Source organism: Cupressus sempervirens, chromosome 2, assembly GCF_028749045.1.
Source record: "Cupressus sempervirens isolate cs-2001-9-10 chromosome 2, ASM2874904v1, whole genome shotgun sequence".
Classification (NCBI taxonomy): domain Eukaryota; kingdom Viridiplantae; phylum Streptophyta; class Pinopsida; order Cupressales; family Cupressaceae; genus Cupressus; species Cupressus sempervirens.
Window position 1 is genome coordinate 724,230,307 of NC_143119.1, and position 19,375 is coordinate 724,249,681.

Here is a 19,375-nt window from a genome sequence, read left to right on the forward strand (position 1 = left end):
AGAATTGAATCGTGCCCTTGTTGAGACCCTAGTAAACCAAGAACAAAGTCCATATTGATATCCTCCCATGGCTTCTCTGGTACAGTTAGTGGCTGATATAACCCTATGTTGTACTTTGCTCCTTTTGCCATTTAACATACTCTACAACTTTGCACAAATTTCTTGACATCTTGCTCCAACTGTGGGCAGTAATAATTCTAACTAACCTGAGCAATCGTTTTATCTGGACCAACATGTCCAACCAACCCTCCACTATGCTTCTCCTTGATGAGATTTTCCAACATAGAACTCCTCGAAATGCACAATTGACTTCCTTTGAAACATATCATCCTAGATGATGAAATTCAACCACCTAGTTCTTTATAGAGTAACAAGTTTTCAAAGCTTTACCAAAATCAGAATCCTTTGGATACAAACTCGAGTTCTTTGAACCCAACAACCTCAATTTGCATCTTTGTCAGCAAAATTTGTCTCCTAGCAAGAGTAACTACAACCTTGTTAGACTTTTCACTCCTATGTTTCAAAACAAATGTATAACTCTACAAAAACTCAACCCATTTCAAATGTAGCTAATTCAACTTTCCTTGATTGTTCAAATATTGCAAAGCTTGATGATCACAATATAAAACAAACTCATTAAGCAAAAGGTAATGCCGCAACTTCTTCAATGGTTGAACTAAAGCATAAAACTCCTAATCATAAACAAAATATTTTATTTTGGCATCATTCAACTTCTCACTGAAGTTTAAAAAGGTTGTTTTATTAAATTTTTATTTCAACAATTCAAAACACTTTTTTGCTCCTGTAGTCCACTTAAACTCCTTCCTATCCCCGCTCGTTGCTTCAGTGAAGGTTCCACATACATTGCTAGAATTGCTGATGAACTTTATGCAAAAGCAAACCAAACCATGAAAAGATCTTACCTCACTCAAACTTCTTGGAATGGTCATTCGAGGATAGCCTTCACCTTCTTTGGTTTTAATTTTAGACATTATATTGAAACTACAAATCCCAGATATACTAACTCCTTTGAAAAATTGCACTTCTTCAAATTAATCAACAATTTCTATTCCCTTACCCTCTCAAAGGCCCTACAAATATGCATTATTTGTTCTTCCAATGTCTTAATGAAGATCAAAATATCGTCTAGGTAAACAATGACAAACTTACCCAGAAAAAAATCAGTGCCTTATTCATGAGCTACATGAATGTGTTTGGTGCATTGGTTAGCCCAAAAGGCATGACTAAACACTTATAGAAGCCCTCCATTTTCTTGAAGGCTGTCTTCCATCAATCTCTTCTCTAATCTGGATTTGGCGATATCCACTCTTCAAATCTATCTTTGTGAAATACATAAATCCACTCAAGCGGAGTCTGAAAATTTGCATTTCACAATGATCTTGTTGATAGCTCGAGAATCTATACACATCCACCGTTCTCCATTTTTCTTTGGTGTTGATACAATCAATACAGCACATGAGCTCAAACTCTCTTGAATCAACCCCTTATACAACAATTCTCATACTTGTCTATTCAATTATTCACCTGTTGGAGTCATTTTGTGAAATGTCTTATTCAGCAAATAGGCTATTGGAATCAAATCCATTTGATGACTAATCTTTCTCACAGGTGACAACCCATCAGATACAATACCCTTAAACTCATCTCACAAATATGCAACTTCTACAGGGACATCTTCTTATTTTGCTTTACCAGATTTTGGAATTAAAGCAAAACACATGTTCTCATACCTCATATCTTCTAGAAACTTTCTTCCATCAACTAAACAAATTATGGCATTACTACATACCTTTTCTTCTATTTCCTTCAATGGCTTCAACTTCTCTCAAACTCCATCCATTGTCAAGGAATAGGTATTTGCATGATATCATGTATAGCATGCATATCAAACTGCCACGGCCTCGCCAACAACATATGACATGCATCCATGGGTATGATGTCACATAGTACCTCATCAGTGTAGCTCCCTATCTTGAACTTAACCAAGCATTGTTTCTTGACCGTGACCTTGTGGTTATCCTACGCCCAAGCAATCTAGTATGCACATGGGTGTTTCTCTCTCTTGAGCTTTAATTTTGTGACCATCTTCTCTAAAACCAAATTGTCAGTACTCCCAATATTGATAATCACATCACACCACTTATCCTCACAATTGCACCTAGTGCGAAACAAACTTTTCCTCTTATCCAACTCCTCCTCATTTATCAAGGTTCTCCTGACAACGAGGGTTTCTCCCCTCTCAGCATTATCGGAGTGCTCAGATTGGGCTTCTTCTACATGTGCAATGTAATACCCCTCCTTGAGTTGATTATTAGACAATCACTAGTTGAATTAACACTCCTTAGAATTTAATTAAATAATTAGATGAACAATATCAAATAATACAAAATGCTATTATTAAGTATTAATTGATCAATAAATAATATTCAGTTCATATTTATTAAAATGATTTAATTCCATAACAAACTAATACAATACAACACATTAAACTCAACAAATATAAAACACTAAATGAGTCATACTCATTATTACTTTTATCATTGGATTAAGTAAAGCAAATGAGCATTTAACAACCAATAAAGGACATTCGACGGGACCTTTAGTAAAGGGTCACATCCCTCACAAACTTGGGAACAATATTTAAATAGACATTTACAAATTCCAAAGAGGGCATCACATAATAACATACAATGTAAATGCCAAACCCTTCACATCTAAGTTGGCATACCACATGGAGAAAAAATTACAAATGACATGCATGGCACGAGGAAAGTACATTGACCGAAGGATAACCATCTGTGAGGGGAACAAGTATGGAACGAACAACTATTGATCAAGAATAAAAGAAGGGAATCCTATTCTCACCATATGAAAAATTTGAATCAAGGTGACAATAGTTTTGGGGGAGATAAAAATTAGAAGAAATCTGCCATGGAATGAAAATAAGTTAAGACCATGTGATTAGAAGAAAGGTAAATATCATACTTTTTAAGGAAGGGCCGAAATTATAGGAGAAAACATTACATAAGGTTTATAATTCTAAGTTGCCAGTTCGCGGTTCGGTTCCGGGTTCGAGTTCGAGAACCGGTTCGCTGGTTCGACAAAATTTTGAAAAGGGGTTCAGGTTCGTTTGGGTTCGTTAGTACAAAAACATGTAAAAAAAAAATTTTTTTTTTTAAATATATATATATATATATACATCTTTACGAAGCATGAGTTAGAATTAGAATGTAGCATAGTAGCATAAACACATTTGAACAACAAAAAACTTTAAAACAGCATAAACAATATAGTAGCAAACCACAGCGATCATTGGAACCCCTAGCGACTAGATCTCTTCCCTTTCATTTAAAAAATTCATAACTGTATCTGATTAGTTTATGCAGATCAACAGTAAGTTTTAATAAAAATTTCTTCTTTTCAGAAATTTATTTACTGAACTCTTATTATGATTAACATAATCGATTGAACGTGGTTAAAAACTAATTAGATCTAGCTTACAGAAGGTAAATCCCTTTGACCAGCTGAATATTCTTCAATCTCTTTGGGCACAATCTCCCAAGCACTGATCAACAACAGTAAACTGGAAAAAGACCATTCATGGAGGCCTTTGGATAACACAGTCTGACGTCCCAGATTCAATATTCTTTAATACAATTTTTAATATACCTAGAGGAAAAATAATCAGCCAAACAGTGATAGACAATGTGGTAAGTAGCTGCCCCACCTGACCATATTCATGTGACCGTAACTTTCTTCTGCAGGGCAACATTTCCCAATAAAACGTTGTTTATTGTTTAGTGTTTGAAATATTCATATTGCTACTCAAATAGGCCCTGAAATTCCTCGAAATTGGTCATGGTGGTCGCCACATGTTGAGCATCTTCTCTTGTGGGTGTCTCAAATTTAGTAGCATTTTGATTCAAATAGGAAGTGTTTTACAGCTAGGGATTACTCAACACTAAAAAACTGTGGCATTGTAATGCCTACCAACCCAGACCCAAGATGTATCAACATAAATTAAATTAAAACATGCTGTAATGTGGAAAATTTATATGTGGTTCTCCTAGGTTCGAACCCTGGTCCGAAATTTTATATGTGGTTCTCTTGGGTTCGAACCCTGGTTGGAACCAGATCGAACCAGGCCTCCAAAAACAAACCCAGGTCGAACCGGACCAGAACCACGAACTGGTTCGAACCGATACATGGTCCGGAGGGGGGGGGAGGTACCCGTGCAACTTAGGGTTTATTCGTTAAGATTGGTAAGGTTTTTATTATTATTTTAAGAGGTCTTTACTAATTAAAATAATATGCTTGTCAAAGATATTCTAAACAAATTAGAAAAGCCATTAGTTAGGAACTTAAAGTTATCATATAACAATCTAACAATAGTGACAATAAAATAGGAATAAATAAATTGAGCAATTAAATTAGTATAACTTTTATAGTATATTAATTGCTAACAATTGTAGAAATGATTATGGAATTTTTCAAGATAGTCGTAGATATTATTACATTTATCAATGTGACTTAATATTTTGTAAAAAAATCGATATAACTTTTTATGAATGAAAAATTGATCTTAAATATTGTGGTGTCACTATCAGAGATGGGTAAATTCCCATTTGGCTGACACGATGGAGATTGAATGCAGAGTACTAGTATCAGAGATGGGAGTATACCCATTTGGCCAAATACTATTTAATGGAAACAACTTCTATAATGTTGTATACGAGAATTATCTCCATCTAACCAATGTGCTTGAGGAAGTATAATGGTAAGAATATTTTGATAATGTCAACATATGCATATGTGAACCTTAAAGGGTGCACTCTAGAGAAGACAGTTAAATAACTAAGAGTTACGAAACCTAATCTAAAGACATCTTTAAGGTTTTGGGATTAAAATAGAGGGTAGAATAGTAAGTTTAGTTATTATTGCTTAATTCTAACATTTATTTTGTAGATAATAATTGTCCCAAGCTACCCCTAATAGTGGAGGCATTACATGCAACTCTTGCCTGGCCTTTAACTCTCCCATTTGTCCTTCCTTGGCATTGGGGACATTCATAGGCTTGATGCCCTTCTTCACCACAATGGAAACAAGTTCCATGAAAGCCTCCTCTCCCTGGCCTTTGCCCTCTTCCTCTTCCTCTTTGATCCCTATAATTTTGATCAAAGATTATTGCAATTATTTCCCCTTTGATTATGATTGTTGCTTGCCTCATCATTCTTTTCATGATCTTCATTTTGCCCTTTGTCCACTGGATCTTCCACCACAACCTCTTCCACCTTGCTTGCTTTCAAAATTCTTATTCCGTTTTTCTTCCAACATTAAGGCAAAGTAGCATGCCTCTTCAATACTGGTCTTTCTAACCAAACTCAACTCCTCCTGAATACTTGGCCTTAACCGATTAAGATAATGAGCAATTTTCTCCTTGTCAACTTTCACATAACCTAAACTAATGAGAAGTCGATAGAACTCTTTTGTATACTCCTAAACTGATCTTCTCGCTTGCTTTAATCCTTGTATTTTCTTTAGTAGATAGAACTCATAATCGACAAAATGAATTATCTCTTCAATATTCTCCACCATTCGATCCCATCTTGTGATTTTCTCCTTTCCTCTTCTATTTCGTTCCAATTGAATCTCCTACCACCGAATATTCGTATGCCCTTTCAGTTTGGCCTTTGCAAATTTGACCCTCTCGGAATATTAGATTTCTTCATGCTCAAAATATTCATCTGGATCATTGATCCAGTGGATCAACTCCTCCAGATTTAGATTTCCCTAAAAAGTAGGGGCTTCAATCTTGGATCTTTTTCCAATCTTAAAAATGGCTCTAAAAAAACTATCCTTCTTAGGATCCCTAGCCGCTTCTGCTCTTTCCTATTCAACATGCCCTTCTTCTTTGAATTCATCCTCACTTTCATCTCTCATTGCAATAATCCTTATTCTACGAATCTCCTCTTGCAATGCTTGCACTTGTCTCCGAAGGGCTCTAAAACCCTCTTCTATCACACCTCCAACTCTTCCTCTAAGATTCCTTCATAAAGGCATTTGTGCACTTATTACCTAAACCCACAACCACAGTCCTCGTGTTAATTGTGTCATAGTCAACAATCTATCCATACACTCAGGAAAATCTACTCTAATACCACTTCATGAAGGGTATGGTCTTAATGAAGGGTACTCCCCTTAATAACACATACACATAATAGAAATAGAGAAATAGAAGCAAGTTGCAAGAACAAAAAGTTGGCTTCTTATAATCTCCTAAAAGTATGAAATTACAAATTTCATAAATAAAACATGCAAAGCCACATGTGTGTTTTTGTTACAACATTTTGTAAGCCAAAGCCACCTCCACCATCCCAAAACTACCTTAGACAACCCTAAAGACCTTCTTTATATAGGCAATTTTCCATCGGCCAAGAAGGTTCTAGAAATTTAACCCTAGATCCTGAGGCCGACCAGCCCAAATTATTATTATTTTTAATATTTTATGACATAAAAGCACGACCCAACAATTTCCAAACTCAAAAAAAAATTTTAAGAAATTTCATTTTGCCCATTTCAAGTGGCAAAATTTCCGAAGACAACAACTCAGTGCCAGTTGCTCTAATTGACTATTATGACCCCATTTCGAAAATGCCACAACTTGATTTACGCTATTCATCATGTGCAAACTTCTAACGGCCGAGGTTTGACCCCTTTAAGGAGCCTCTAAAGCCTTCAAAACTGAGTTCAAAGTTTTTATACCCTATCGCCAATACTGAAAAAATTTCAATAACTTCACAAATAGACTTGATATTGAAATGGAACTTTTAAGGCAAGATGATATATCTAAAATGAGCCTCCATGGATGAAATTAGAAAATTCTGAGCTCAAACGATCAACCTACTAAAAATAGTAAGCCTCTAGAAATAGTAACTTTGCACTAAGATACCTCTTATTGAAAGACAAATCAAAAATATTTTTTGGGTGATGCAAGATTGCCTTTACATCAGGAAAAAACCAAAATGGCACAAAAAGCAAATATATATTCAAGCGTGGTTTTCCCCATGAAATGAGCTCTCATTTATAATCTTTGTTTCCTAAAAAACAACACTACAGAAATTGTGGAAGTTTCCCAAAAAAAACTCAATACTCGAAACTTACCAACACACTTTTTAGAAATATCACTTAATGTCATTATTATAATAATATAAACATTATTATAATAATGCAACCTAATGATTAATGAATAAATAAGAGCCTATGCAATTATTAACTTAATTTACTGCAGGTGACGACCCACTGCTGAAGCCACCCACTGTTCTACCAAAAATAGCAAATGTCAAAAATAGACCTACTAAAAATAGTAAATCTACAGTTGGGAGCCCCAAAACACCCTGTCAGCTCACGAGGGTCGCTATGATGAGCTAACTCCATCAATTGCATAGAACTGCCAAAAACGGGGACATTACAAAGTTGAAGTGGTAAACTTGAGGCCACAAGAAGGCATTCTAAGAACAAAAACTAAAGAGATGAGGAAACAAGAAAAATTAACCACATGGTAAAAATAATTTCATGCAAAGTGTTAAAAAATTTCGAAACAAGAAGAAAAAAGAAATATAGTGACCATTGTAATGGGTCTACCAAGAGTAGAAGAGCAAAGAGGGAATATACCCATTGCTACCTATAAGAATTTGGATCAAGCTTTGACACCAAATAGGAATTTGCCTAAGATTAAGAATGAAAATGCCAAGATCTAAAAGCTCAATGAATAACACAACTGATGCAAGAGCATCTTGGGTGTAAGAGCAATCTTGCATCAACCAAAAATATTTCATTTCAGTTGTTTGAATAAGGGTTGTCTTAATGCAACGTGTTGTTGTCTATGGAGGCTTGCTACTTAGTAAGGCAGTCATACGAGCTCGCAATGTCCTAATTTTAGAAGTGGATGCTCATCTCGGATATATCAATCTACCTGTTGGCTCAATGCCATATCATATGTATTCAAGTTTTTATTGCGGATTTTTGTGTGCAATTTTGGTATAAAAACTTCAAGCTCACAGTTGAAGGCCTAAATCTGCCCGAATGAGACCCGAAAACATGACGAATGGGCAATTCCACAAATCAAAGCCTATAGATCAAAAGCTAAGGATTCTGAAAAGTGGTTATAATAGCCAATCAGAGCAACGATTCGAGAGTTATAACCTTCTGAAGTTGGGCCTACCAAAATTTCCAAAATAAATGTCAAAAATGTATTTGGCCGACTGTACATGTATTGTTAAGGTCTATTGGCCCTATGTATTAAGTTTGAGTGTGTAGAACCTTCCCGTGCGACATAAAATTGCTTATTTAAGAAATGCCCGAACATTGTCTAAGATAGCTCTAGGTGATAGTTCGCAACTTTGTCTTGCAAATTACTGTAGTGAAGGTGCCCATGTGGGTTAGCATATTGTAATTTTGAATTTTGTAATTCCACATTTGCAGCGATAATAAGAAGCCCATATTTTGTTCTCACAAATTGTTGCTTTTCCTTTGTTTTTGTTATGTGTTTGTAGTATTAAGGGGAGCACCCCTCATCAACAAGAGAGGTAGGCAAATGATATGATCCTAAATTGACTAGATTCAATGATAATCAATAATACATAGAAGGCCTATCCTTATTATTTAAATATGCTTGAATATACAAGCAATGCATGATAACTAGGAGATATTCAAGTGATAACCTATCAACTACACAAGTTAGAATCACATCCACCAAAGGTGGATATCCTATATTGTACAATTAAGTATGTGCAAACATGTGCAACAATGAGAGGATGATAATGTGATATAAGCACTAAAGATGGATCTCACACATAAAGTGGAATGAGGTAACAACTAACTCTACCTAAAGTGGAATTCTCATACACCATGCGCTCAAACTCCGATGTGTCTACATGACAATTAATATGTAAACACACTATCCTATGTAAACTTAAGTGAAGTGTAATTATAATTAATTAATTACACAAACATTACGGAAGGCTTTATAAAGGCCCTTAAGCTTAATGAGTCTCAAATGTGTTAATTGGAATGTATGAGGGTTAGAGACATAAAAAATAAGACATTTGTTAGGATATTACATAATAGTATTTCCAGCAATGATTGTCTATTAGTACAGGAAGTTAAAGCAGTGAGTTTGCCTCATGAATGTGCCTTGGCATCTCATTCAGAAAAATGTTGCTAAAAACAGTACTAACCATAACAGAGGAATGGGTGAATATGTGATTCTATTATCTAATACGTAGTCTTTGTTTGTAACCATGTCTACTTGTTCTCCCTAAAACAGAGTTTGCCAAGACTTAGAAAAGGAGATTGAGGGCACATTTGCCCAGCTCTATAATGGATCATTTTCACTTCATGGAATACTTTGAGAACAACATGTTGTGGCACTGATTGTTATAGGTGCTACTCATTGATGAGGCAATTGTAGCACGCAGGGGACTTAAGAAAGCGGATGTGGATGGCTTCAGGATGATGATTGTACATGAATTCACCATTACTTGCACCAAGATGATCTCACAGTTGAGCCTTTAGTTGGATGATTGTGAAGTCAAGGATGACTTCTATGTGGTTAGCATTGTAGACATCAATGTTGTGTTGGACATTTAGTGGTTCCATTCCTTGAGAGAAGATCACACTTAATTTCTAAACCATGTAGCTGAAACATAAATTAAAATGGAAGAATGTTGTTTTAAGGGGAATGTCCAATGGAGGACCATGAATTGTCACATTCAGGTGTATGAAAAAGCACTTTAGACATGATCAAGAAGAGTGGGAGGCAAAGTGTGTAATGATGCCTATAGTTGTAGAGGAAAAGAGATTTTATCTCCCAGATATTGAAGCTTTTCTATCTAGGTAAAGCAAACTTTTAGTAGCATATCCATGCAGGCTTTATGACAGGGATTAGGCATGTGATTGAATTGGATGAGGGTGTTGAACCTGTAATTACCGAAATCCATTAAAGAGCTATTAGAGATGGGGTACATTAGACCAAGTAAGAGCCCATTTGCTTCTTCAATTGTGTTGCTGAAGGAAAATGTAGAACAATGTGGATGTCCATTAATTCTAAGGCCTTAAATAAGAAGTCAATTAGTACCTGAACTCATAGATAAATGAGATCATTGATGAGTTACATGACTTTAGATTAGGCTACCCTCAAATTTGAGTTAAAGACGGGGATATTGAGAAGACAACCTTTAGATATCACTACAAAAATTTGACCACTTCAAGTTTATACTAATGTTCTTTGGGTTGACCAATGCACCTGTTACTTTTCAATCTTGTATTAATCAAGTTTTTAGTGAACAACTACATAAGTTTGTGTTGATATTTTTGGCTGAGTTTTTTATTTTTAGTATGACTTGGAGGAGCATTTGAAGCATCTTGATGAATATTTGGGCATTTTGAACCCAAATCATTGTTTGCAAAGAGAACTAAATATGAGATTAGGATGGCTGAGTTATTGTATCTTAATCGTATAATCAGCTCTAAGAGAGTTGCTGTGGATCTGGAAAAGATCAAAATAATCCTTGATTCGCCTCCACCTACAAATCTTGTACAGCTAAAGGATTATTTGGGTTATTAGGTTCCAATAGGTCTGTCAAAGGCTTTTCGCAGTTGGCTGCCCCACTCACAGATTGACAAAGAAGGGCACCTTTACATGGTCTAAATCAACAAAAAAATCATTTGAAATTTTCAAATAGTTGATGAGCACATGCCCAGTCTTAGCTATTTCATTATTTTGTAAGCCTTCTAAACTTGAATGTGAAGCTCCAAATGATTGTATTGGTGTTGTTCTAACCCTTGATAAGCACTATATAGCTTACAAAAGTAGGAAGGTAAGAGGTGAAGAGCAAAGTCATTCCATTTATGTGCCATCACGCATGCATTGGCTAAATTTAAGCAAAAGTTAAAAGAGGTAAGTTTATTCTTAAGGCTGATTATAACAGCCTCAAATACTTCCTAAATCAAAAAGACCTAAATGATAGGAGAAAGAAAATGTTGGTAAGCTTCAAACTTACAATTTCAACATTGAATGTGTCAAAAGGAAACGAAATGTAGTGGTTGATGCTTTGTCAAGAAGACAAGACCACAATTGTGCTCATTGACAAAGATTGCAACATACTAGAAAGATTATATCCTTGTTGAGTATGCCAAGAACACCCTTAGGAGCACAAAATTAAACAAAGAGGTGCTTGGCACTATTTGACACTTGTACTTGTGCAATAATATTATTCATTCCTATACTACACCTTCAAGCAACATATCGTTGAAAGTCATGCTGAAATTGAAACACTGCATTTACCACATACTAATTGTGGACAATCCTAAAACCCTCCATTCGGTACCCTCTATCTACGAAATACTTCCACATTACGGCACACTCTAACCCCATTGTACGGACTCCATCCACACTTAGCTGTTGCAGCAACCAATTCCATATGGTCCATAGCTCTATTGTACGCCTACGAGCATCATCACCATACATCTTGTTTGGCCCTCTCCTTACAAGCTCGTATGGTCCAACAAATCCTCATACATACCATACAGTCAAGAGTGCCACTTGTACAAAAAGCTCCTTTAGAAGACCCGTCATACAAATACCAACAACTATAGTACCATTCTTCCAAACACAAGTAAATGCATATTTAGGTCCCTCCATAATAAGGAACATTACAGTCGTGCAGAATTGGGACTCCTCAATAGCTAGTAATATTACAAAGGTTGTCAATAAAGAACACCAAGTACTCAAATTGGTGAAGTCACTTTGTGGCATCAAACAAGCTCCTCGGGCATTGTACATGAAAATTAATAAGCACCTCATAGATTAGGGTTTCCAACGGAATCCTTCTGACTCAAATCTATAAGTCAAGATTGCTAGAAATGATATCATTCTGGTTATATATGTTGATGATTTGGTTATCACTGGTAGTTCCAAATTGTTGATTTAGGGAAATAAACAAAATCTTTGTCAGTCTTTTGACATGACCAACCTTGGACTTGTACACTACTGCCTAGGTGTCAAGGTTTGGTAACAGTCAATGGCATCTTCATCTCTAAGTCTAAGTATGCACAGGCTCTGTCAGACAAATTCCAAATACAGGATTGCAAAATTGCATCCACACCTATGGAGTTTGGTCTAAAGTTGTCAGCCAAATCCAGTTTTCTTGTTGAGAATTAATCCACATCAAAAAACTAGTGGGCAGATTGAGCTATCTCACTGCCACTGGACCCGATATCAACTTTACAGTATGTGACATATCTCACTTCATGATAGCTCCTACTTCAGATCATTGCTTACAGCAAAGCGCATCTAACACTATGTCAAGGGCATTCCTAATTTTGGTATCCTTTATGGACAAACCAAAGATCCCTGACTCGTCAGTTACACAGACTCAGATTGGGGAGGCTTTGTTGATGACAAAAAGTCTACGTTTGGATATATCTTCAATTTGAGCATAGGTGCTATCACTTGGACCAATAAGAAGCAACAGTTAGTATCTGATTCCTCAATGGAAGTTGAGTATTGGTGAACACTCAGAGCATGTCGTGAGGCAATTTGGTTTCATAGGATGCTTTCCAGCATCCATATGTCTCAGGAAAGTCCTTCACTCCTCTTTTGCGACAAAAGGGTCCTCAATAGCTAAAAATACAATGTTCCATGAGTGCACTATGCATATTGACAGTCAATGTCATTTTTCTATCAGCTAATTCAAGATGGATCCGTGGATTTGCAGTTTGTTCCTACAGCTGATCAGACTGTTGATATTCTCACCAAGTTCCTACCACTAGAGAGGTTTGTCAAATTCAGGCAGCAGATTGAAGTTGACCATTAAAGGAGGGTATTAAAATAATATCTCCTTGTTAGATTAAGTCTATATTTAATGAGTACTTCTAGGTATTGTAAATATCTTGTATAATAGATTATTTTTATTATTTGTATGTTTCTTTTAGAAACATCTCTTTTGTAAACTCTATAAGAACGTTTTGTTCTTGATAAATAAATCATTCAATTGTCTACCAATTACCTTGTAATAATATGTATGTATGTGTTTGCGTATTCGGGGAGTTCTAAAATTGGCTAGGTGGTTTTTTCTATCTACTTAAGTTTAAGTTCAATTATAATGATGGTTAAGTCTTCTTCATAATGATATCCCATGGCATATTTCACATAGATTTTTCAAAATTTAGGTATGCTAGTTACCTATTTTACAAGTAGATGAGACCTAGAGTCGTGTGAAATTAAGTGGAGTTAAAATGTTTATCTGTGATCTCCTAGGACGGAACCTAAAAAGCTCTAATTTAGATGGAAACTCTTGTTGCAAATGCTTGTTGTAGATTCTCTTATGAATTCTAATGTTTTTGTTTATTTCTCTTAGTAGTGTTGTTGAGTGTCCTTTTGCAATGAAAATGGAAATCTTTTATTGATAATTGCGAAAGTTAGGTGGGTAAGATTGTGTTTCTTGGATTGATATTGTTTTTGACTTATATCAGGGTCCAAATAAAGAAATTATAAAATATGGTTAATTTGGAGAGCTAGAGATAATAAAATATTTTAGTTTAAAATGAGTCTACTTTCTGACTTATATATGTTCACCTATTTGTTTGTAATGGATTAATGCTATTAGAGATTTCTGAAGAACATTTCTACAAGCTTATGGACAGGGGTTCAATCAACCTCAATAAGGAAGACATCTTCTAACAAGTAAATTGATGGGCCTAATTTGACCCTAACGAGAACAATGGAAAAAGAAGGTTAATGTTAGCCATTTTAGACGCCCCCCCACCCTTTTCCCTTGTCGCCATCATTGAAATCTAATCAAAGATATCTATTCATGGCACCAAGGTTTGCACAGTGTGCCAAGCATTTCGCTAAAACCTAACTAAAACCCTAGTTATCCCCTTCAATGATATAGTTTTGCATTACCTTTTTGAAGGGTCAAATTACCCATGCATCACTTAGGTTGGGTCCCCTTGTTAGGTTCATTCACTCTAAGTGTTGACCCCACGCCGTATTCATTTAAATCATTTATGCGTCCACCTTTTATTTCCCTAAGTCTAAGCGGCCGTTTTATTAAACTTTATTTTTACAAAGGATCTTTCATCGAATGTTGCGCTCTATTCATGTGAAATAGCACAATGCATACACGTGTAATGGCGGGGCCGCGGTCAAGTGATCCAATGATGACATCACAAGGTGGATAGGTGTTGCCATTTCCTGAGTTTGAGGAGCATCGAAGAAAAAGGTACAATGAGGTCCCGAAATGGAGTCTCCACCATCAAATCTTCCTTGATCTGGCGATGCTCGTGTCCTCACGGGGAAACAAAAGATATATAGTGGGACCTAGTGGTTGTGACGTGGCGGCCACGTGTCAGAATTTTGGGAGGTCTTGATGGATCGAAAGAAGAAAAGGCTTCAAGAGCCTGAAATGCGGCCACGTGTCCCGGAACTTAAGTAAACAATTTTGCACGAGAGCTTTTAAGCCAAAGATCGATAATGGAGATATAATGATCGATTAAAAGATCACCGTCCATAATGTGTAAGGGATGGTGAAGATCTACGGCCCACGAGTGTTCTCAATGGTTTGAGATGAACGCAATTGCGCCATGTGTCCAAGTTGTCTAGGCGGGAGACTTTTCAACGTTGGGTGATGACTTAGGGGGAGTATTTCAACAATAAAGAGCCACGTGGCAATTTCACTACTTATTACCTATTTTACTTGGTGAAACGGCATTGTTTCAACTTGCAGAATGTTTCATTAATGGCGAACAAATCTTTTGATCTCCCGTAACCACCCTTCGATGTTCTCAAGGCCTGATAAATGCAAAGTCATTCTACCGCCGCCATGGTTATCCATCTATCGGTCAGAGCACTTATGGCCACCACTTTTGTCTCTTTAGGGCCAGAGTTTGCACGCAAGGGTCAGATCTTTCAGCGTTGGGATGTGCATCCGATCAGATTTCTTCTAATCCTCAGTTATTGCTCTCCTCAACAATCCAACTCCACCTGGTTGGAGTTTGAACTCAATGAAAACATTTGAGTTATGCCTAAACTCTATAAAAGGCAGTTGTAAATATGTAAAAAGGGTTCTTCTCTATCTATATTTTGCAGCAGCATTATGCTTTGCAACTTTTGCCTTCCATTAATGAAATAGCTCTCTTCCTTACCTCTTCTTGCCATTCATTATTTGTGCATGTATCTTGCCTTGTTTTGAATGTTTCTTTCTAGTTTCTAAGGTTTGCATGTTGTGTTCAATCTGTTGATGATTGCTGCACTGTGAAGATGTCCTTCCTTTCAGCATTTAATCAGTTCCAAACCTATATGTGAGTTCTTTGAAGGAAGGCTAGAGCCAAGATCTGTGTATTCGAGTGTTCCATTGATATTTTGTGCAGTTGTGAGCAGAGCTGTAACCCTAGTTCTATCTCGGTGCATCACCCCCCTTTCCCTTTCTGCATTTTCTTTCAGTTCTCCTTCTCCCTATTCCTGCCCAGTTTTAGTTTAGGTGCATTGTTATAGTGAGGAAGCCGGCCTTCTCCGGAGATTCGACCTCAAAGCGCAAGTCCCACACTTGGAGGTCGTTTCCATGTTAGACAAGGTCGCTTGAGAGTCATACCTCAAGCAAGGGTGCAGACTTTTGTGACAACAGTTAATAATACTCATACCCCGACCTTGACTTCTCTGAAGATGATATATATAAAGAAAGCTAGATACTAGATGAATGGATGTGCGATGAGCTCATTACGGCAAAAGTTGAGAAATGGCATGACAAGAACATAAGTGACCAAAATGCTGGTCTACAACGAGCTGAACACTTGGTTCTGGATTCGAAACAAAACAAATGCAAAAACAGACAATGCAGAGTATGAATCTAAACAGTATTTGATTCAAGTGTGAAAGAACTAAAGAAGTGAAGAAAGGAGGCTGACTTTGTTCTGTTTGTTTTACATTAGAGCTGTAAACTTTTATATCTCAAATGGTGACAACACTGTCTATGTTTTATATTATTATTTGTAGCTGTTTCTTTGTATTAGTTTCAGTTGGCTAGATATACAGTGATTGTGGCCTATTTTTTTGGGTAAAGTAATTAAAGAAAAAGGTAAAAACTATACAAACAACAAAAAACAACATTGCATGTGCCTAATCTAAGTAAATAAATGAGTTCATATCGTTAACACATAATAATAATAGATTAAAAAATTTGACCTACATCCACAGAATCACAAAAATTAGCAATTAAATTTATACAGTTTATTTGCCGCTTAATCGGCATTTAAAAGCAACAGACTATATGTATTCCAACAACACTGAGCTTTTTGATGATGAAATTCTCAAATATGAATGCTTAATGAAGCAAATTGTGTACTCTAACTTACCAAATGAATACATAAAATAACGATAATAATAAAGAAAGATTGTGCTTACTGATTAGTAAAAATTTAAAATGAAATTACTCCATGAGATCCGGCAGTTTATAGACTACAAATGTTCCTGCTGTGTCAACAAACAAAAGAGCCAAAACTAAAAAAAGAAAATTGTTTCCTTGTAAAGATAAGGCTGATGTGCCTAGTCCGGGTGCTAAATGAATTAATAGAAATAGATGCGAAATTACAATTAAAAAAGTGTGCGCGTGATTGCCATGTCTTCAAAGCTCTTTAACCTAAAACTTATTCAACAGCAAGAAGGATTAAACTAGGAAAAATGAAATGAAGGTCTATTAAACCACCGAGCAACGTGGACGAAGCAGTATCCACCACAGAATGCAGGCCACTGAGAACAAGAAGAGAAGGAAAAAAGACTCACACGGCAACCCTATCAGGAATGAAGCCTCCCGTAGAAGCATTGTACTCAAAACGACAGAAATAATCCTCAGCGCCTACAGATTCCAGCTTCGTGTAACTCTTGAAAGTATGCACAGTACATTTTCCCTCGATCGTATCTGCACTTTGCACATCATAATGATCGGAGAGGAAAAGCTCCTTCACGCCGTGAAACTGCCTCCGACCTCCGATCGATTCCTCGGGCCGATAATACCAACGTATATGCACCTTAACATTCTTCCTCTTACTACTCTCACTATCGCCATCGATTTTCTCTATTCTTGCTACGTATGGAGGCTTGTCCGAATCTTGAGCACGCATCAGCACGCAATCTCCAGCTGCAAAAAAATTATTTGAAAAAATTGGAACTGTTTAAGATTCTGCAGTCCGAAAATATTGTGCAGATAGACTTAATCCACGTTTCCAGCCAAATTTGTATAGATCGAGCTTCTACTATGGATGCTAAATTCATGACGTTTTGCGTTGGAAGTTTTTGATCGAAAATAATAATAATCATTTATAAGCTTTCACGCTAAAATTTGTTGAGGAAAAGGTTTGATTCGCATTTCAGACCACTGTGTGTAAATCGACGTTTCTGCAATTGATGATAATACTTTGTCTGATTTCTGTATACGACCTGCCGACGTTATTTACAGAGAATCTACGGTCTGAATCATCAATTAAATTTGTTCATCTGCAAATTTAACTGTGAAATATTCCAAACTATTTAGCTGTCAACACAAGATAACAAAGGAAAAATTACTTACGTTGAAGAAGCTTGTTGGCAGGGTTGATGGTGCATGATTTCAATGATTTCTTGAGAGATTTGGATTTTGCCATCAAACCCTAACCCTTCTTTCTAGCATTGCTTTGACTGGGACAAAAGTGATACGAGGATGAAAATGGTGATTTTGAGCCTCTACGTTGATTCGATAATTTTACTCCCACTTGGATTGCTTGGATACCCTCGGTGCCGCTCAGTTAAGGCAGAAATATTTGAAAATTACTCTTGTTCTGGCCAATGGACTGTTCTTTGTGTCCTTAAACATCCCATTATTTCCACTTGTTTTTGGATTCTTCCTTACTGGGTCGCCATTATTCTTGTAATAGCAGGCTGGATTTATCTATGGAAATTTTGGACCCGCCCACCAACTACATTAGCTAAATTGACTTTGGTACGAAATCTCTATTTAAAGTTGTCAATGAAAAATCAAATCCTTAAAAGCAATTACTTTTTAACCACTTCTCCTTCCTCCGAGGAGAAAATATTGCGCATATTTTGTTTTCATAGGATTTTAAATTCGTACAAAATTACAAAATTTATAATATTATTAATCAAGTGTTGTGAATATAATAAATTAAAAAAATATTAATTGACATATAAGTTTATGGTCTAATAATTTTAGCTCTTTCATAATAAGAGTATTGGTTGATAAATAGGAGATACTTCTTACAACAAGATAAATTGTGATAGTGCTATCTAGATTCAATTATGTAATTTTTAGTTAAATTTAATTACTCATTTTTCATGAATAGCGGTTCACAAGAATCCATCTCTCATTTGAGAGAGTGGCACATTTAGTACTCATTGCATCTAAGTGATGCTCATAGTGGTGAAGCACTTGAACTACTCGGGATCTTACTTGTCCCAAATTTTCTTCGATTCAAATTTGTTTAGCCATGGAGTTTCCTTTGAACTTAGCCTTAGAGGAAACTTTATGGTTAAATGCACTTGAGTTAGAGTAGTGTTAGGATGGGTGACCTCTTAGAAGTCTCAATGCTTCGCCGTTGTGAGCATCATCTAGATGCAGTGAGTATTAAATGTTATATTTCCTCTAATGAAGCTTGGAGGAAACTTCATGGTTAAACACATGTGAGCTAGAGAAGCTTGGGATGGGTAGCCTCTTGAGAAATCTTTATGCTTTAGCTCTATGAACATCACCTAGATGCAATGAGTGCTAAGAGATCCATTCATCCTCGTGAGAGATTGGTGTTATAAATATGAAATACTAAAAGAGGGGGGTGGATCGGTATTTCACAAACTTTTTCTCAACTATGGATATATTTAACAATATTAAAACATGCACGTGTAATCAAACTGAAAAGTAAACATAGCAACAACACAACACAACTCATAACACCACTATTTGTTAAATAGGGAAACACTGGCCAAGGGAGAACCCCGATGGGGATAGTACCCACACAATGATCCACTAATTAAAAGTATCTTGTGAAAGATATTGACCCTATTAGGAGTCTATTACATTTGTATAGTGTCTCTGTCCTTGTTAGAGGACTAGAAGCCACAACCTTGTCACCTGAGTTGGTTTTACAATTACAAAAGTAGCAAGATAAGCCCACTGCTCAAACATGCATATACAATGATATATATTGTACACAAAAGGTATAGATACAAAAACCTTTTGACAATGTTGATATCTTTAATATCTAATTTGTCCTTTGTACCTCTGTGTACACAACTTTGCATATAATGTCC

At 36.2% G+C, this 19,375-nt stretch overlaps 1 protein-coding gene across 3 annotated transcripts in view; it reads right to left on the reverse strand.

Annotated features, from left to right (window-relative positions):
* The window catches only part of LOC149575423 (chromatin remodeling protein EBS-like), a 129,812-nt gene extending 111,696 nt beyond the window's left edge, over window positions 1-18,116 (reverse strand). The window contains exons 1-2 of one of the 3 annotated variants that reach the window (XM_089815163.1): window positions 17,646-18,116; window positions 16,862-17,216 (exon numbers count right to left, since the gene is read on the reverse strand). In XM_089815163.1, coding sequence (XP_089671289.1) covers window positions 16,862-17,216; window positions 17,646-17,718 — 428 coding nt within the window. In that variant the 5' untranslated portion in view covers window positions 17,719-18,116. The remainder of the gene's footprint in view (window positions 1-16,861; window positions 17,217-17,645) is intronic. The other 2 variants (XM_089815162.1, XM_089815164.1) reach the window with 2 other exon arrangements.
* Window positions 18,117-19,375: the final 1,259 nt, after the last annotated feature.